Source organism: Candoia aspera, chromosome 4 (assembly GCF_035149785.1).
Source record: "Candoia aspera isolate rCanAsp1 chromosome 4, rCanAsp1.hap2, whole genome shotgun sequence".
In the NCBI taxonomy this organism is placed as follows: domain Eukaryota; kingdom Metazoa; phylum Chordata; class Lepidosauria; order Squamata; family Boidae; genus Candoia; species Candoia aspera.
This window is the reverse complement of record NC_086156.1, coordinates 86,616,177-86,636,852: the sequence shown is the minus strand read 5'-3', so window position 1 is coordinate 86,636,852 and position 20,676 is coordinate 86,616,177. Positions and strand designations below refer to the sequence as shown.

The window sequence follows — 20,676 nt, the reverse complement described above, 5'->3', positions numbered from 1 at the left end:
CAAGGACATTAACAACCAACCCTGTGACACTAAACCCTTTTTTTTGGTGGTGGTGGGGGAACTAATTCAGCAGCTCCTTTATGTACTCTGCCCTTCCTTCAGAGAACCAGGGTGCTGTGCAGGCCTTTCCCCTCCATTTATTGTATCATCACAATGAACCTGGCTATAGACTAGGCTAAGAGATCATATCTGACCCAAAGCCACTCACTAAATATGAATTAGAACTTAAGTCCCTGTAGTCCATAATGGCCAAAAACTTTGATAGCTTAATCCATATCGAGGACACCAGGTTGGGAAAGGCTACTTTGTCCACAATGTGAAATATACCCATACCTCCAAGAATGCTAGTTCCCAGCTCTTCTCAGAATACAAAACTCAAAAATTAAGTTCACATGTGGCATTAAATGCACAACGTGAAATGACTTGGCAGAGGTATGTTTTGTGAACTCATCACTGTAGATGTAATAAACCACCATGGGCAATTATGTTTTAACTGGGGACTGCACCTTTTTCTTCTACAGGTAGTCCTCACTTAGCGACCACAATTGGGACCAGCACCGTGGTTGCCAAGTAGAAAATCATGTGACTGCAACTGAAGCATATGACCTTACTTCCCTTTCAGTCGTTAAGCGAGGTGATGTGGTTGCTAAGTGAAAAATCATGTGACCGTGACTTACAATTTTACTTCTGCCTTCCATATGGTACAGTATTAACTCTGCTTGTCGCAAGTGAAAATGTACATCGGTTGCACAGATGGCGATCATGTGACTGCGGGACACTGTGTCCATCATAAATGTGAGGATTAGTCATAAAGTTATTTTTTTAGCAGCATCATAACTTCAAACGGTCACTGCATGAGGCAGCCAGTAAGTGAGGACCACCTGTAATTCCTTTGGCCTTATAGGGCTGCAAAGGGTATGGAGGACAGGACTGAAGTATTAAGGCATATTTCATGCATTCATAGCACCTTAAATTTATTAAAAAAATCAAATTACTCACATGGTTAAAAATCACAATTTTGCTGCCACTAGAATGTTTCAGTCACTCACTCCTGCTTTAGTGCATAGCATGTGGCATGGAGCCAGCCATGATGGGGTACGTGTGTGTGTGTGTGTAGAAACCATAATCCACAGCTTATGAGTGATGAGTGAACTCAGCCATATATTTTTAGTATCTCTCCTTCCCTTCTCTTCTGACAGGATCCTGGCATCTTTTTTTATCACCTCCCCCAGCATTATAACAGTATCTACAAGGGAATATTTCTCATGTAGGGGTATCAGGAAACCAGTCCAGAGGTTTCATTTTTATGATGAGTTTATTTCTTCTGGGTATCTGCCCCACACACCAGGTATATGGCAACCCCTCTCTTATTTTCCACTGCAATACTCTTCCCTTCCCTAAGGAGAAACAGTTGTAGGTTGCCAAAGCAGAGCACAAGGCAGGGCACAGCTGTTTGCTTCTCACAAACAGGAGGGAATACAGTCTTTGGGGAGAAGTTTCTTTACAACTTCTCCCTCTCCCCACTCAGAAGGAAGGTGGTGACTGACCTCTCCCCCTCCACCAAATCTGAAGTAGTGGAAGAAAGATGATGAGTAGATGGGGAGGAGGAGAAAAAAAAGTGCTTAGTAGCTCACTTGACTCAATTCTTTTGGCGGGATCCCAGTCCAGCCACTGTAAGGCTTATGCTGAGTCCAAAGACTTGCTATGGGGAAGCATGTCTGCTGGCGCTGCTGGGAGAGAGGTATATGAAGGAGGATCTACCTCTTCCCCAGTCCATCCAAAATGTCTATTCGTGTACATCCCAGATCTCAGACAGAAGTGGTGGAAGCTTCTTATCCTGAAGGCGCAAAGCAAAGACCTGCTCCGAGTGCACACTGCTCAAAGTCCGCAGGCTCACCAGCTTCATCAGCATGCGGGGGAACATCAGGTGGTCCTGTGGAAGGAAGGGGGGGGCGAAAAGAAGCCTTGTGAAAGGTGTAATAGCTTTCATCAGAGTGGTATCCTCTGAGATTCCAGGGCTGTATGTGGCTCAGAGCTCTCAAAAAGTTGCCATTAAATTTTAGTTTTTAATTTGAAAGAAATGCAAAGTGATCAAATACATGGAGAGTAATCATATAAATTGTATTTCATTATTATATACAGGTAGTCCTCAAGTTATGATGGCAATTAGGACTGGGATTGCTGTCACTAAGTGATGTGATCGGTAAAGCGCAACGTCATGGCACGGTGTGTGTGAGTGAAGAAAGGCTGGGGGGGATTTACCCACCATCTTGTGACCTTCTCCGCTGGTTTCCCCATTGACTTTGCTTGTGGGAAGCCAGCAAGTAAGGTTGCAAATGGCGATCACGTGATCACAGGAAACTGCAACCCACTGTCATGAGCGCTGATGGTGAGCAGGAGGGGGCCCCTATCCAGGGGGGAAAATGCATATGTAGTAGCGAGAATTTGAGCTGTCAGTCAAAGAGACACAGAACAGACCCGCCTTGACTTTTGGGGTTTATCTGTATGGGTTTTCTTACGCTTCTTCAGTTTGTTAGGATTTTCTGTCTAAAGTAGCAGTAATAAAACACTAGAGACTTATTCCTTGTCTCAGCGTGGTTCCTGCTTGTTAGGACAGTAAGTGCAAGCTGGTTGCCAAGCACCTGAATTTTGTTCACGTGACTGCGGGGGCGCTGCAAAGGCCGGAACTTCCAGGAACAGTTGTAAGTCCCTTTGTTCTGCACCGTCGTTAACTTTGAACGGTCGCTGAACGAATGGACAGTAAGCAAGGACTACCTGTAAGTTGAATGCATTTTTATCTTAATCCTGCCCATCTTTTGGAGTGGGGCACTCCACTCCTGGGATGTCACTCATAGGCTGTGTTGCTCTTGGCTCAAAAAATAAAAGGACATAATCTTTTAAATCATTTAACTTTAAACTCTGATTTATTTGGAATATAGGGCTAGAAAAGATCAAGTGGTGTGGGTCCTAAATAGTTTGGGACTTTTAAGATACCTCGAAGTACAGTAGGTATGATTGACCACAACCTGTGAAAGATACAGGATTTACTTAAATGCAAGTTGAAGGAAAAAGGGAACCAGAAGCAATGGGAAGGGGAAGGAAGAGGACGTTAGCCCACTCAGGCCCTTAACACTCAGTATCTAATGAAAGCAGGACAGAATTGCACAATCCGAAGAAGTTTCAGGAAGGACACTTTTCTCCCCACCCTACCATTCCTAGGCCAGCCGTAGGCAACTGTTAGTGTTACTGGAGACGGTACTTCTAAACATCACTATTTTTGTGGTTGCAGGGTAGTGACATCCTTGGATAAAGCAGGGACAGAATTTTTGAGTCATTTTTCCATTTGATAAGATTGATGGTTGGAGAGGTTCTCAGTTTTAGAGCTAAAATAAATCTATCAGAGACTTAACACACTTATTTTTTATTAGTTACTCACTCTAAATCAGAAGAAAACCATGCCAAACGTTCTGACACTTTGCCACTGATTTTTGGCACTGCAATATTGGGAAATTCTTGGCAAAAAAGGGCTTTGACGCTGAAAATGCCTGCTTCCTCCTCTAAACCCAGCATGTTCAATATATTTTGTTGTTGTTGCTATGCTTTAATCTGGGGTTGGTAGTGAGTCTAGTCTAGTGTGTTGTGTAGTCCCTGCCAACTTTGGAGGAATATGCCTAGAACTGTCGAGGTCCCTTGTGCTCTTAATATTAAAGGCTAATCTGAAGCAAACTTCATTGGCATTCAGAAGATATATCATTATAGTATTGTATCCTCAATTCAGGGACTGTTCTACTTCCCAGTTCCTGCTGGAATGGAAAAAAACCCACCTCCCCACTGCAAACAAAGGGGTGGTAGGTGCAGCAAGAATTATCACTTGCTGTGCCAAATCACCTGAGAGGAAAAGAAAAATGCCTTTACAATGCAGCCCTCCAGGTGCTGACTTGAATTCCCATCATCTCTGTTCAGTACAAAAATAGGCAGTGGAGATGGGAGATGTAGTCCAGCAGATGGAACAGGCTACTCGTTTCACAATCCTGTCATAAGATTTACCAGGGGAAACCTGAAGCAAGGTTTGTTTAAGCCAAATGTGGTCTTTGCAATGTAATAAAAGGGTGCTAAATCAAGAGTTTCGCTTTGGGCCTCAGACTACAACAGGAGGAATGTTGTTTTTTATCACTTTCTTTTTCCTTCATCCAACGATGATTATCCATCCCTTTTGCTTTATGCTTTCCTCCCTCAGCATTCACTGCTGCTCCTCTCCCCAACCCAGGTACCTGTGGGCGGTTGAGGTGGATGTAAGAACTGAGGGCCTCAATGTAGGGCTGCTGCAACGCCTCTACCAGGCCATGGTCCTGCACATTGGGCCTGTCAGCTGAGAAGATGTTGATCGCAATGAGGAGAGCATATTCGGCGTCATCCAGTTGTAACTGTCGCATGGCCCGGGAAAACTCAAATATGGGGTTAATGAACTCAACCTGAAGACCTGGTTTGGGAGGAAGGGGATTGGAGAGGGAGAGAAGCAGAATTAGGGAAAGACAGATGTCATCTAACTTCCCATGATAAGACCTCCAAATGTATTTTTTGTTTGTTTTGGATTTCTCCCCCACCCCACTTTCACTGCATTTGCAGTGCTCAAGCTCACAACTGCTTCAAAGCATTAATGCATAAGAGAAATTAATAGTTTGGGTTTAAAAGCTAAAGGGGGTTAGATTTGGTTAGTATTTGCACAGGAGATCACCAGGGGGTTACTGGGCTATAGACTAGACCTGAAAGTTGAAAAGACGCCCCAGAAGAGGGCAATGGCAAACCACACTAGAGATGTATCCATAGAGTCAGGAGTCAATCTCAGTGTAAGGATGACTATCTTTCTATAAAGCAATTAACAGAAAATAATACGGTACAATCATGGAAGTAGACAGTGGTATACACTCCAAGAACATGGTTAGTGGCACAAAAGAATCTGAAAACCTGGCAGACCAAACGCCTATCAGAATAATAATAAAAAAGAAGTTTCAGCCAGACAGAAGCAAGAGGAGGGGTTGAAACAGATTTCCTAACGTCAGGAATTCCACAATCCAGCCAGAGCCAGAGGAAATGTTCTCTCCTAACTAGCCTGCCTTGGCTAGCAGTGAGGTGCAGTTCTCCAACAGAATTCAGGATGCTAACAGGTTAGTAATAAATAATCTAGATCGGAGGACTTTAAAGTTAAATTATCAACGCTTTGAACTGGGCTTGGAAACTAACATACGGTACAACCAAGGTAGCAAATGCTTGATAGAAACCAATTGCGGCCATAGCCAGAAAGAAAAACTGTGAAGAACACCTTTAAGTTCCTCTTTAGCTTTCTTCCAATACAGAAAAATCTCTATATAATGGGACGTGTAAACAACTGTACCTTAACAGAGGAAGGAAGACAGAAACTAAACTAGAGGACCAAAAACAAACACACCCTTTTCACTGTACAATAAAGATCCCAGAATCAAGACCAGACATGCAGAAGATACAAAGGGAAATCTGAGTTATTTCCAGATATTTAAGTTTCACACCACAGGTTCACCACTGCAAAAGGATGATTATAAACAAATGCAAACTTTCACTAAATATGAAAGCCCAGTAATCCTTATGAAACACTTTCACTTGAGGTATGAAAGAAGGAATAGGGACAATCATCCAGAAATACAACCTTGGTCTCCCCAGATTTATCCCTTTGGAAACCTATTAGAATCCTCAAACATATTTTTTTAAAAATAAAATCTACCCCCACCTGGGTGGGAACCCTTTAAATTAAAAACATTTTGGGAAAATGCAAATTATATATTAGACAAAACAGTAATTCTGCTTAGGTTGAAGTCTGCTCAAAATATATCACTTTCACTGCAAAACCTGTGCTAGCAAGAAGCTTCTCTGGAATGGAGAGCTGGAACAGCATTCACACATGCTGGGTTCTCAGTGCTCTATCATTGTTGTATCTAATGGGAGTCATAAGGTGCTAAGTTTCTCAAGTATCCAAATGTCAGGAAAGTGGCTGCTGGGATTTTTCTGTGTGTGTGTATATGGGAGGGGGATCTCTTTCTTAAGCAGAGACAACCATTCTGGACAATTTAAAAAAACACATGAAATTAGAACCTGTCTTTGTGAAGTTAATCGAAGGTGAGAGGTATGTGTGAAGTAAAAGAGAAATATTTATATTGTCAGGGCAACCTTCTCAAATGTGGTGCTTCTCATATGTGTTGCATCACAATTCCCATCACTCCCAGCCAGCTGATTCTTCTGAGGTGGGCCTAGAATTCCCTGGAATCACCTCTACCATTCCATAGGGAATCCCACCCCATCTTGCTTAACCTTTCCACCTCACCTGCACGGTGAAAGTCATCCTTGCTGTACGTAAAATCTTTAAGAAACGTAATGCATTGGGTCTCGTGGTTATAGCGCCGGGCTGTCTCCAGTAACATGATCTGGGAAGACAGGCAGGTGTCAAAGAACAGCTATTGCCCTTCTTTAAAAAGCTGTCGAACATGCATGCTAGGTGCTTAGGTAGGCCACACAGTTACTAACTCTCTAAGAAGCTGAACTCCATTTCCTTTTCTCTCCTTTTAAAAAAAATTATATTCTTTCATATTCTGAGGCCCAAAAAAGCAGAAGCAACACACAATATGCTGTACGTTGCAATTCAGTAAAAGCAGTATAACAGCAAGTATCACAAACAAATACCCACCCTGTGTTCCCACTGAAAGTTTAGAACACAGCCTACTTCTCATAGGCTGGTTAAGGACTTGGGTTACACCACTTCAGAGCCACATGGTTTAAAATTCTATCTTAAAAACTCTGAATAGAGAAATCATTGCTCCTCTGCTATAAGGTCAGGAGCTGATGAGCTACGTGAGCATGTCTGTGTATTCTGTTTTGGTACATCATGTATTGTTAGGAGCAAAGGAACAGTTTATAGTAGAGGAACTCATTTGCCCAGCTGATCTAGTATTGTCTATATCAATGGCAGTAGATTCCAAAGATCCCTGGCAGAAAGTCTTTCTCATCATCTGCTACCTGATCCACTTTATTGGAAATATCACAGATCCACCTTCTCTGCGTACAAAACACGTGCTATGCATTTTAACATGTGTTTTCACTGAGTTATTACTACAGGGGATAGGATCTTTGGCTACACAGACAGAAATTTCCAGGACAACAGCCCTAACCAACTTAAGACTTTTAATACTTACAACTATGGAGACAGAAGGAACATCCTTGCTTACCTCAATGGTGGAAGCCTTGAGCAGTGCAATCTGGTCTTCCCGCGAGAGCTGCAGGAAGCCGGGCACTTGCTTGGCAAAGTCCACAATCTCTTGCACTGAGATGATGGCTAACTCTGTAAAGTGGGCAAAGCGCTGCTGGCGTGCCTCCCGGCTGTTGGGGTCGCTACCCATTGGCCAGGGCTGGGAAGAATTAGAGACAAGGGAGGAAGAAAAAGGGGAATGAGGTTGGTCTAGTACACTTCATGGCTCGAAATCATGGAAGGCATAGTCCAACACATCTGGAGAGTATCAGGAAAGAAAAGGCTGTTCTAGAAAGCCACTATTAGCTGTCTTTGCCATAGGTACTAGCCTTGGAGCTGGCCACTAAATTTTCTTGGATTGGTTAAGACGGGGAATTAGAGACTTCCTGGTTTAACTGGGGCCTGAGAGAAGGAGGGTACAGGCAAAGGGCTCATTTGCCAGCAATACAATCCAGCCCTGTTTATAAGGGTGTGTGTTTGCATGTATCTAAGTGATCTATGGGAATGCTATAAGGAAAGCTATAAGGAAAGAAGCAATGTCAGACAAGATGTTCTGAGTCTTGATAAGCTAGCACAATAGTGCCAGGCATAACTGGCAGCATGAAGATAGTGGAGACAAAATCAAAGGGAATTAGCCCCTGCCTGTTTTCCTAAAAAGCAGGAAGGACCAATCCCCACTTTGTCCAGTTGCAAAACCTTCTCAGGATCTTTTAATGGCCCCACTTCCTAATTAGGGGAATACAAGCCACGCGCCCATCACAGCTTGTCATAATTACTCTACTACTGATGGGTATCTTCTTAGAAGAAATCCTTGGGGAAAGCAGAACAGCTGCCTCCATTTAAGCAGGCCCATCCAGGGATAAAGGGGTTTAGTGGAAAGTCAAGTGGTTTATCTGAGGAATCTGTAGCTCTCCATACATCCCTGAACTGCTCCTGGTACCTGGCTGAATCTGCTGGGAGATGTAGTTTCCAGCAGCTGGAAGGCCTGAGGTTTCCCTCCTGTACCAAGGACATTAGGCAAGGCCTTCAGAAGAATAAAACTCTCATCCTCCACTTAAAATGTGCAAGCTTTAAAGATAAGTAGTCACTGCAAGATTTTGGGAAGGAAGGGGTAGGAGCCATGCTTAAATTTAACTTCTCTCTCTCACACACACACACTCACACACAATTACCGTGACTTTGGGCTGATCGCTAAAGCTCCTCTTGTTGCACTGCTGTTGGGCTGCTACCAACTGCTGGATCATGCCCTCCTGCTGGGGCGTAAGAGGAGCTGGCTCAGGCTGGGATAAAGCAGGGTCACAGGGCAAAGGAGGCACTCGAAGTACTTCACCTCCATCTCTCTCCCCAGCTGGCACCCCATCGCCCTCATGTTTACGGATCTTCTTCTTGCGGATCTGTTCTTCTGAAAGGACACCTGGAGATAAAGGTGCGGGCAGAAAGACATGAAACGAGAAATTGTCAAAAGCCCAACAGAGAATTCCAGATGCGCTGGTGTCATCCCTTAGCATTCTGAGGAGCCATCTTTCTCAGCTCAGGAGTGCGCTGCCCAGTAAGATTTTTCTTCTGCCTCATACTATTTTCTCTCAGACTATAATCCAAATCCATCCTGTTGGCCCAAACCTTCACACTTTCAGCTTTTTTTTTTCTTTTCAGGTTTTGTAAATTGACATTTTCTTGATGACAAAAATAAGGACCATTTGGCCCACCAAATGTGGGCTGTACTATTTTGGCTTGGCTGCTATAAGTTGGTCTTCAGCGCCATCTGGTGGGCCACAGGTTCCCCACTTCTGCAGACCATACAGCAGTGTTTCTCAACCTTGGCAACTTTAAGATGTGTGGACTTCAACTCCCAGAATTCCCCAGCCAGCATGCTGGCTAGGGAATTCCGGGAGTTGAAGTCCACACTTCTTAAAGTTGTCAAGGTTGAGAAACAGAGTCATACAGTGTCCAATCTTTAAAGGTCAGTGAAGCATTTAGAATTCTGGGAGCAAACATTGCACATGCAAAACATCTCCTTCCCTCCAACCTCTTTATCCCCCTAGGACAAACCCTGCTAGTCCACAGCTTCTCTCTCTCCCTCTTTTTTTTTTCCAAACAGATCAGTCCCTTCCAAGCAGAAGCCACCCACCATTTATTTTTTTAAGAATTGCCACTGGAATGATTGGGGCCCAGCGGCAGTCGTGGAAATCATGATGATGGAGGCTGTTGCTTTGCTCTGCACCATTCCAACAGCATCCGTGCCAAGCCAAGCCCTGAGAAGTGGCCTCAACAGGTCTTTGCTGCTCTCCATTAAGACCCCACTACTCACATTCCTCCCGCATGCCTGCTTGTCGGCACTTTTTCAAGCGGCATTCCTGGCACTTCCGGCGCATGTACATGTCCATGTGGCACTGCCCGCTGCCCTTGCAGGTGTACTGCGCTCCTTTGATGACGCTGCGCCGGAAGAAGCCCTTACAGCCCTCACAGCTCAGGACGTTATAGTGGAAGCCTGAGGCCTTGTCCCCGCACACACTGCAGACTTCGTCCCCCAACATCTTGGGGGCAGGTCCCTTTTTGCGCTTGCGAGCCGGCTCCTCAGCTGCAGAGGAAAAGAGAGAAAACCAAAGGTGATTACTGTAAGAGAAATAGGTGACTCCTCCCACTTCTTAATTCCCAGGCATTAATTTCAGAGTTTTAAAAATGCTTACATGACTGGCCATTCCAGGAAAACTGCATTTAGTTTATTCTTATCCCCTCCACCACCTCCAGTGGCCAATCATTTGGCAGCATTAAAAAAAAATATAAGCAGCCAGGTGCCATGCCCGAACTGACATGGTGGAGGTGGGATTGTATTTTGTTGTGTGTTTTTCAAACTTGGCAACTTTAAGATGTGTGGATTTAAACTCCCAGAATTCCCCAACCAGCATGTTTCCTGCTAATTAGACAGGCAGCTCTAACCACTCTCCCTCTTCTTCTGCCAATTGGTGGCTAGCTACCAAAGACAGGCTCTTCTTGTTAACACTCCTGGATCTCCTTCCATTTATTCAGTTGCCTGATACTAAAGTAGACAATCTTTCAAAAATCTAGCAATACGGGTTCAATTCTCCTAAGCTTTTATATCATGTTGAAAATGCTTTGATGGCATCTAGTGTGGTTCCTTCAGTTCCTTAAAGCCTTGAGTGCAACCTTTGTAGCGCCTTATGTTGCCACATATGAATTATAATTTTTAATGAGACAAAAATGGGGAAGTTAGGAATTATGGCAATTGTATTTAACTAATTTAATTAAATATTAATCAAATTGCAGTTTTGACCAAACCAACTATTTTGGAGAGTGCTGCCTCAACATGAAAAGAGTTTGTCCTTTTGTGCCACCTATAGCAATGTAGTTGTTGAGCCACTTTCACTGGACGGAGGAACAATCAGTCAGGACAGGATGCACAAGTACCCTATCCCTAAAATAAAATAAAATTCACAGGAGTTTGGCTTATCCTTTCATGCCAACTGGTCATTTTCTTCAAATCTTCCTGCTGAAAAGCAACATACAAGCATTTCAAATGTATCAACACATGGACTGCTGTTCCAAATCCTTACTACACCTGTAATAGTAATTTCCCCAGTAACTTTCCCCTTTCCAGTGTACTTCAGATTGCTGGATGGATTTTTATACTCACCAGTGCTATGCGTAGAGCTCTCGCCATCATCTGTGCAAACCACTTCAATTTTCACAGTGCTCTGAGACTCCGTCTTCGCCACTGACCACTCATCTTTGACCTGTGAAGTGGGATCCCCATAGTCTGTTTTTTTTAAAAAGGAGGAGGAGGAGGAGGAGGAGGAGGAGGAGGAGGAGGAGGAGAAATCCAAAGTTAAACTCTGAAAAGCCCATCTTAACTGCTTGTTCAGGGTGAATTTCATTAGGCTTACCCTGTGGTAACTGAGGTTCATCTGTGCCCGTTTTGGCCATCTCAGGGCATCAGCCACAGCAGCATTACATAGCTAGCTCTGGAATCAGACAACAAAGGCAGTTGCTTGGAGCTCAGCTTCTTCACTCCTCTTTCATTCCCTTGGGAAAGAGACAGAAGTCCTGCCGTTTCCCCGTCCTGTCCTGGGAGAAGTGCTTTACCTCAAAAGTTGTGATCCTCTGCCTGATAGGAAAGACATTCAGGATGCGCCCAAGTGCGTCCTCCAACAACCAGTTCTGCAAACAACACTGGGAAACTATTGTCACATGGATTGAAGGTGGCTACTTTCTGAAACAGAATTAAGAGAGGACAAGCCAGATTCAGTGAGGACAGATCAACAGCTCTTATCATGATGGCTCCGTGGAATATTCATGTTTGGAGAAGCACATCACTGGATTCCAGTTGCTGGGGGCAACAGCAGAATTGAGCTGTTTCTTCATACTCTGCTTGTGGTCATTTTAGAAATCTGTTACTACACTAGATCACCTTTGGCCTGATAGAGCACAAGTCTTCTTACATTCTCCTATACCAGAGATGGGGAAACTGTGGTCTAGGGCCATGTACCCTCTCAGCTAAATTTCAAGGACCTCAGCAAGTAAGCAATTCACATCGGACAAAAAGGTATTTTGCCTTTCCCACTCTTGGGAAAGAAATGATATGCAGTAGTGCTTCTTAACCTTAGCAACTTTAAGGTGTGCGGACTTCAACTCCCAGAATTCCCCAGCCAGCATAGCTGGCTGGGGAATTCTGGGAGTTGAAGTCCGCACACCTTAAAGCTGCCAAGGTTGAGAAACACTGATAGAGACTGGGGGATGGGGAGCCGATATCAAAAAGAAAAAGGGGAGAGAAGTAAAACTGATCCACGTGCAATCCTGACTACACCTCCTGCTAGGATACAGCTGTTAATAGATTCTTTCCAAGAGCATACAGAAGTGAAAAAAAGGTCCCTACCTTCATCCTACACCAACAGCTATATAAGGAGCTCCTCATACCTTTTATTTTTGTACCCTCCTATGTCAAATAGTTGCTCTAACTTTCAACTACTCTCTCATTTCTGTAGGCTGTCTTAATGGAAATAAGGCAGAATGCTTCTGCTCCTTCTGTATCGAACAAGGACAGTACCCACCTCTTCCTTTCATATTTATCCACTGCCAAAAACTGCTGCTTCCCCCCCACCCCGTCCTTCTTTCCCCAAACAGTCACTGATCCTCATATAGCTATTTGCCCTACCTCAAACCTCTCCTGAGAACATTTTGCAAAGGAGGGGAAGTTGTCCTTAAATTCAGTCTCACCTTTCTCCCCGCTATGGGGAAGATATTCAGCTAGTAGCGTGCAACCACATAGCAGGTTTTATGGAGGGGGCACATCAGCAAGTTAGCGGGAAGGAGGGACAGGTGGCCAAACGACTGTCTGAAGGTAGAATATAACCTGAAACAGAAAGAGGAAGAAGATATCAGCAGATTCCCTTATTTTATTGCACACCACAATCCTTTGCATGTGATTATGTGAAGTGTATAAGGCAATTTGACTCACCAATATACAGTTTTCAACATGCTGGTAATGGTTTCCTTTTTTATGTTCAGGGGCTTTAAATAGTGTTAAAATAGAAGTGAGCAACCTGTGGCCCCAAGCCACATACAGAGCCTGAAACAGTTCTTTACAACCTCAGATCTCCTCAATTATATCACTGAATTTTGTTTTCCTGCCCTTTAGAGATGGGAAACACATAGAAACTGTTGTATAAGTCTAAAAGAGGTTAAACAACCATTTTTGAACAGCTAAAAAAAACCCCTCTCACTTCAAAGGCCTCCCTGCAAAAAGCCAGAAAAAGATTCCAGATGTAACTTATATATGCAGGATTCTGGCTAGCTATGATAGAGAATTTTGAGGAAACGTGCACAACCCGAAAAAAAATGTAAAAATCCTTGTACATTCAAGTTAATACATTTATATTTTCTTTTGTTGCCCTACCTTCATGTTAAACACCACTGTAAGCCAAACAATAAACCTTAAAAAAACCTAATCACCATTCCTGGTAAAATGCTCATTCAAAAACTTAACTCTTCAGGGAATTCTTCTTTAAATCAAAGGGCAAACTAAAGGCAAATATTCTTAGCTATGATGCGCACAATTATTATCCTAACATACAACAGTCTCTGTATGAAAGCTGGTGTAAAAGTTGTGATGTTTGTGTAACTTTCATGAGAGAGGTGAGATGCAAATCTGAGATCTCCGGATTTTTAGTTCAGTCTGTTTTGTAGGTTTTTTGCTCCAGTCAGTTCTCAAAGCAAACTTCTGGGGATGCCTGGCATTCCTCCAAGCTAACTCTCTGTCACTTATTGGAAACTCTGACATCCCCTCCCATTGTTAATTGCTGTAGCAAAGGGTTAGAAGCACGGGATATCCCACCTCTTCACTCGCTCCTGATCCTCTCCTAAAGCAGGGTCAGGATCTAAGAGAGTCCACCTTCCCTGTTGGGAAAGTTACCCCCCAGGCACCTATTCGGAGGCATAATCTGGGGATCTTCCCTGCTCGAGAGTCCCAATCCTTTCACCACCGCTCCAGTCCAGCTCAGGAAACTCTCCCTAACACCACAGGGTTTACTCCCGAGAAAACCCACGCAGGATGGAGGAGTTAACGGGGTGCAAGCGGCTGAAACCTACTCGTCCGCTTAGCTGGGGAGTGCAGCTCTACTTCCCAGATTCGTCGAAGAGCCTGCGACGTGGGGAACCGGGAGTCAGCCACTCGGATTCCCGTCCTCGCCCGATGGATACCACGCGGCTCCCCTCTCCCACGCACAATGCTTTGAGCCCACTCTTTACCTTTAGCTCTCACGGAACCCCACCACTTGCCTAAACAAGTGAAAACATTTCTTTCGCACACAGGAGCAAGGCGCTTCCGGGAACCCTGGGCAGGCGTCACTTCCTTTCCAGCGTGGGAAACCACCCCTTCTCTTCCTCGGGTCTGCGTGTTTTTCCATCGCCCTGGCTGTGTCGCGGGGGTTGCACAACACGGAGCGGGGGCAGACCCGGGAACGAGAGGAACTCTTAGCACTTCCAGAGAAGGAGTTGTGCAATTTTGACTTCATTTAACCACATCAGGAGATGCTGATTTGACGGACTCGTTTATCCCCACCCAGCTGATGCCAAGTGCGTGGATTTCACGTGCGTTTCTTGAAGCCCTTCAGTGTGACGTTCGCTCTTCAGCCGTGGGATGTGCTTTACTGGGTCTCTGGGTTGCTTTTCACAACCTCCTCACAGAAGGAGAATAATGCGTTAGGAATTAAAGTTCTGCCTTCCTGATTAGCAAACCTCGAACGTTCTATAGAATCGTTTAGAGGAGATTCTAAAACCACATCACTTTGACTTTTTAGACTTGTTTGATTCTCATGGATTATATTATACGGTTATGCAGTAACATAACTGTATAATTACAAACTTTATTTGGTCTTAGACCAGAATTACATCAAACAACAGTTATAATAGTCATCCACACAATGCAATAAATACATGTATATTAAAGTGAGTCTGACCTGTCCTGCTGTGGCAGTCTTGCTATGGTACACCTTTATAAATTATGCAAAATGTTTGAGGGTCAGGGTGTTTAGCTGCTGGCAGATAATTTACACGTACATCTGAATGCACACGGAAAATTTTAATTAAGGGAAGAAGCTTCCTTTGTCTCAAATCAAAGTAAAATTCACAGTATAAAAGAATATGTTTAATAGATTAAATTTCACTTGTCCCACCTGGGCATAAGCTTTGCAATATTGGTGTTTTATTAAATCTGCCTTTTAAAATTGTTGAGACTAACATAATTTATATTATAACACAACTAAGGGGAACCTATAAAGCTATTGCTAATGAGTGGTTTAAAATGGTAATAAACAAACAAATGAATAGACTTAAAACAGGACAAGATTTTTATTGGTGTTGCTGCCATAGATGGAATGCAGCTGGCCTCTGGGCATTTTACTGGAGGAATATGCTTAGAATGGGAGGGTTAATGTGAAATAGAATATGTTATGGCTCTCTCAAAAATCAGTAGTCTCTTCCCCACTCTAAAATGGGTAACTTTTGATCAGGATTGATTGTCATAGCCCAAAAGCAAGAAGGACAAGCGATTGGGGAAGGATTTATTCATGCTGTACTCGCTTCTGTTGCTTTAGAGTAGTTCCCTTTATTGCTAAAATGGCTGATTTGGTTTCTTACTACTATAAATACACAAAAACTGTACTTTTTTTGTTGTTTATTCATTCAGTCGCTTCTGACTCTTTGTGACTTCATGGACCAGGCTCTAAAAGCTATAAAGTATAATTCAATGTTAGGCAATCTTTAGGATGGCCATGGGCTGCCCTTAATGTTTTGAAGAAACTGAGGGCTGCCCCAAAATTGGATCTGCATCATATTTGGGAGTGGAGGTCTGGGTGAGAGTTTGGGGATTTTCTATGTGTTTTAACTCTTCTAGGTCTGTTTTAGGGCCTGCACCACAGTTTTCATTTGTTTCCTACGTTAGAACGGCAGGAAACTGCCTTCAGTCTTCGAGCACTCATGGTCAGTGGGTATTTCTACACCTGAGTTGGGAATTCCTTGCCACTCTGTAGCTTCAGGGTGCCCATCCCAATATTGCTTAAAACAACAGCCACCCAAGTTCCTCTTTTCCTATGCATGACACGACTCTGCTCACTTTCACAAGAGCAGCACCATGGAGCTGAGAGTCCAGTCCCCTGATTGGAGCAGGAAGCATATTCAACAGGTGACTGCCTCACCTCTGCTTCAACACATACAGTGAAGGGGAGCTCACAACACTTCTGGTCAATTGGTTCTCTCATGGAGCTGTTCTTAGTGTTACACAGTTTTTCTGAGAATCTGGCTTCCTGTCACTTAAATCCATTATTCGGTGTGGCTCCCTAGAGAACAATACAGTGGAGAGATCTTGACCTTCTGTGTGACATCTTTTAAGGAATTTGAAGAATGCCATCATGTTCCCTCTCAGACTTCTCAAGCTGAACATTCCCAGCTCTTTCCATCTTTTTTCCCCCCATACAACTTTGTTTCTGATAATTCTGATCATTCTTCTTGTTTTTCTCTGGACCGATTATAGTTTTTCTGAATACTTCTTGAGTTGTGGTGCATAGAACTGAACACAGTACTCAAGGTGAGATTTAACTTTGCATCCTTGGCCCCTACAAACATGTATGGCCCCTGTCCACCAAAATTTGTCTGTCCCCATTTTATTCAGTGACAATTAAATTTACTCTCGTTGGTGAGATATTTTGTCAAAACATTCTGATAATCCAAGAATACAATGTTAACAGATTAATTCCCTTGCTGATTCCTTCCAAGATCTGTATTTCTATAGACCTGATTAATAACTCCACCAATATACCTTAGATAAAGTTTAAGTCACATGTAATTGCCAAAATTCCCTTCCACTTGCCTATCTTTTTCTCTAAACATCGTGTTAAATCTTACAGCAACTCAGTTGAAGCTGCTGTGGTGTCACACTGTTCAGATGCCTCCAATGAATCAATACCCAGCACTCAATCACCTTGAATATGCATTAATCCTTACTGAAAATTCAAAAAATTACGTTATTGGATATAATACGCTATGACTTTGAAGCCTCACGTTGCCCCTCAGTGCAGTTGTGTCTAGATAAACATAAAATGGAATGTGGTGATGGCTACTGACTTTAAAAGTTGTCAAAGGGCAGTGGACACATACAAACATGAAGATTAAAAAAGAATCTTCTAAGTTAAGGGCATTTGTGGAGTTACTCTTAGTGAGATGGGTGGTGACGAAATATAAATAAATAAATTTGGTGTTAATTTTATTTTATTTTTTATAAGAACTTTCATAAAGTTTCAGAATACAATTAAAATAGAAAATAATGAAGAGCTTGAATAAAGAACTAAAAAAAACTAAAAAGTGCAAGAATAGCAAGAAAAGATAAACAGAAAGTGATTTCTGGCCTTCTCCAACACAGATATAAATAGATATATTATAGCTTAATCTCTTAATTAAACCTTATCTAACATTATTTCAATAAAAAACTACTACTTTAATTGTCAGAACCCAAAATCAAAACCTCATTTTTTCAGTTACAAGCAAATAGTCCGAAAGCAGTTTCCAAGCAGAAACAAATCCAGTCACAGTATTTTCTCTTCTCAGTGCTGTCAGTTTTGCCACCTGTGCCAATTCTATTAATTTCACCATCCATTCCTCCATTGTTGGAAGTTGTACAACTTTCCATCTTTGTGCATACAAAAAGTCTTGCCGCTGTTACCATGTTCAGAAACAGAGTCCCAAATTTTCTTCTGAGTTGTTGGTCCATCAGGCCCAGAAGAAAAAGTTCTGGTTCAATTGTATATTAACTTTAAGGATCTTTTGAACTGCAATACATATTTGCTCCCAGAATTTCTTGGCCTTCCCACAAGTCCACCAAAGATGATAAAACGTACCTTCATCTTGGGAGCATTTCCAACAGACATTTGATACCCCTCTATACAACTTTGACAACTTGTCAGGTGTTAAATACCAATGATACATCATTTTATAAAAATTATCTTTCAAATTATAATTCAAAGTAAACCTCAAACCTTTGTTCCACATATTCTCCCATTGCTCAAGCATGATATTATATCCAAAATTCTTTGCCCATTTAATCATACAGTCTTTAATATATTCATCTTCCAAATTCATGTGCAATAACATTTTATACATTTTAGTAATAACATGCTCATCACTGCTACATAAATTCACTTCAAACCAAGCATTTTAATTAACAAAATTGTAAGTCTTTTTATTCAAATGAAATTGTTCTGTCAATTGTGCAAATGTAAACCAGTGACAAATACAGCTTCAAATTCTAATTGTTCCCTTGTTTGAAGTTTCGGTTCACCCTTTTCAAAGTTTAACCAATCTTTACATCTCAACCAAATCGATTTCCCAACCATTTCTCTTCTGAAGAAAGCTTCCTAAGGTGACAACCACAAAGGTACATTAGGAGACAGTCTTATTTTATATTTATTCCAAACCCTAAGTATGGCATGCCTAACGAAGTGATTTTTAAAATCTTTATTAACTTTTACTCATCATACCACAAGTAGGCATGCCACCCAAATCGTGTCCTTCCAACTCCAATAATTGCTTATTCTTCAACGTCACCCAATCCTTCACCCAAAGCAAACAACAAGCATCAAAATATAATTTCAAATCGGGTAAACCTAAACCCCCTTGTTCTTTGGCATCTTGTAACAATTTATACTTAACTCTTGGTTTTTTCCCTTGCCAGATAAATTTAGAGATATCTTTCTGCCACTGTTTAAATGGTACTTCCATTGTCAAAACTGGTATTGTCTGAAACAAAAACAACATCCTGGGCAACACATTCATCTTAATCATGGAAATCCAACCCGTAAGTGATAGTTGTAATTTGTCCCACCTTACCAGAGCTTTCTTAATATCATTCCAAACTTTAACATAATTATTCTGGAACAACATCCAGTTCATATTCGATAGTATAACTTTCAAATACCTAACCTTTTTTCAATTTTAAAACCAGACTTACTCATAAACAATTCTTGGTTTTGCACAGTCCTATTTTTAACCACCATCTTTGTTTTTTGCTTATTTTAAAACCAGCTAGTAACCCAAAGTCCTTCAATTTCTTCATCAAATATTTGATGTCATTCAAAGGATCTTGTAAAATCAAAACTAAACCATCAGCAAAGGCCCTCAATTTAAAAACTTCTTTTTTTATCTTTAAGCCCTTTATCTTCTCAACTTGTCTAATGTCTCTATTTAGCACTTCCAACACTAAAATAAAAAGCACAGGAGACAGGGGACATCCCTGTCTTGTTCCTTTCTGTATTTCACATGGTTTAGTTAAGTCACCGTTAACAATGATATGAGCCATTTGAGGTGTGTAAATTGACTTAATTCCTTGAATAAAATTTTCTCCAAAATCCATATTTTCCAAAACTTTAAACATAAAAAACCAAGTTATCAAAGGCTTTCTCTGCATCTAAAAAAATGAGGGCTGCTTGCTTCTCATTGTGATGTTGTAAATACCCACATTGGTCATCATGTATAAATTCCTGTAAAATCTTCTTTTTCCCTGAGCTCAAGCAGGGCAATTTTATCTAGATCTTTTACTTTCTCCTATTCACTTTTGTCCATCTTATTTTCCAAAACTTCAACTCTATCAGTTACCTGTTTAACATCACCAGCAGTCTTTTCCCACTTTTGATCGTTTTTCCAATTCTGAGAACTTAGTTTCAATCTTATTTTCAAAAGATTGAGTGAGTTTAGTAGAAAGATCTTCAAACATTGATTTCAACAGGACTAACTCGCCTGAGGCCCTTCACTGTAATCTTCTTGAAGCCATGGTCTTTGGCTCCCCCTAGTGACTGGAGATACAAAATACAATCCAGAAAAAGGAGAAAAATAAAAACTAATTTGGAAATCACATGAGAGAAGTGAAAGTCTTTCAATTATCAATGTTTATACAAAGTATCAAATCCTCAGGAAAAAGTCAACAATTACCACTTTCCCACAGGAGTCATAGTATGTAAGTCTAATTCCAGCAAAGCAGATTCGTCAAGTACGTAAAGTAAAAAGTGAAAAATACAAACAATCCCCAAAATTCCTTTGCTTCTTATAAAACATATATACAGTCTCAACTTTCAGTTTCTTTGCCCAATCCGCAAATCCTTCAATATAAAAAAAATTAAAGAGTGTCAGCAGGAAAAAATGTCCCTGAAGAATTCCAATCACCCAGGTTCGATGATACAAAGAAAGGAGTTTATTTGGTAATGCGTTTGCAAAGGCGGGTCCCTCCGTGCAAGAAGGAACCCTGAACGAAGTTAACACTATACCTTTATACCCTCCTTGCCTGTCATCCCCCTCCTTTGAGGGTTCAGCTCACATTCTTCCTGTTACCTTGAAGTAGCCACTTTGATTTACACATTTACAATGCCAGCAGGATGTCAGGATGTTCCTACAATCCTTATCGTTGTTTTTGACTCGGATGGCTCACCAGATCCTAGTTTAATTTACATAAGGTCAAGATAACCGTGATTGCCTTTTTGTCAGGAAGAGGAAGAACAGACATGTGATGAAAGTAATTAACACATCCTTGAGAGACTTATGGATATCGATCACATCCTCAGGAATGTATTTAACTTCATCCTAATTCTAATGTTTGTATACATATATCAGGGCCTGCATTTCCCCCTTCACACAAAAGTTTACACAATCCTAATAATCCCTCCCCCTTGCGTGACCTTGCTGGCGCCAGCTATTACCCACTATCTCAGCTACAAATTCTAAACCTAATGACTGTTTTAGCACCCATTTTCCTTCCCCCTCCCTTCCTTTCAGGCAGTCCTTTTTCTTCTAGATGAGTTTAAGGCACATCCAGGGGTTCTGTGAACCCCTCATTTTTCCCCGCTCACAAAGAG

General features: G+C 41.9%; 1 protein-coding gene across 4 annotated transcripts; it reads right to left on the bottom strand.

The window, feature by feature from the left end:
* Window positions 1-1,296: 1,296 nt before the first annotated feature.
* On the bottom strand, window positions 1,297-14,131 carry NR1H2 (nuclear receptor subfamily 1 group H member 2). 4 transcript variants are annotated; one of them, XM_063300946.1, is made up of 12 exons: window positions 14,033-14,083; window positions 12,744-12,796; window positions 12,503-12,638; window positions 11,372-11,498; window positions 11,173-11,250; window positions 10,923-11,045; window positions 9,579-9,848; window positions 8,443-8,684; window positions 7,251-7,430; window positions 6,353-6,452; window positions 4,272-4,480; window positions 1,297-1,933 (listed from the first exon to the last, which is right to left on the bottom strand). In XM_063300946.1, exons 5-12 carry the CDS (start codon window positions 11,210-11,212, stop codon window positions 1,787-1,789), a joined length of 1,311 nt encoding a protein of 436 aa, XP_063157016.1. In that variant the 5' UTR covers window positions 11,213-11,250; window positions 11,372-11,498; window positions 12,503-12,638; window positions 12,744-12,796; window positions 14,033-14,083; the 3' UTR covers window positions 1,297-1,786. The 4 variants fall into 4 exon arrangements, with proteins under 4 accessions (XP_063157016.1, XP_063157014.1, XP_063157017.1 ...); XM_063300944.1 differs by lacking the exon at window positions 12,744-12,796 and having other exon boundaries at window positions 11,173-11,498; window positions 14,033-14,131; XM_063300947.1 differs by lacking the exons at window positions 12,503-12,638; window positions 12,744-12,796; window positions 14,033-14,083 and adding an exon at window positions 12,203-12,233 and having other exon boundaries at window positions 11,372-11,446.
* Between the last annotated feature and the right edge of the window lie 6,545 nt (window positions 14,132-20,676).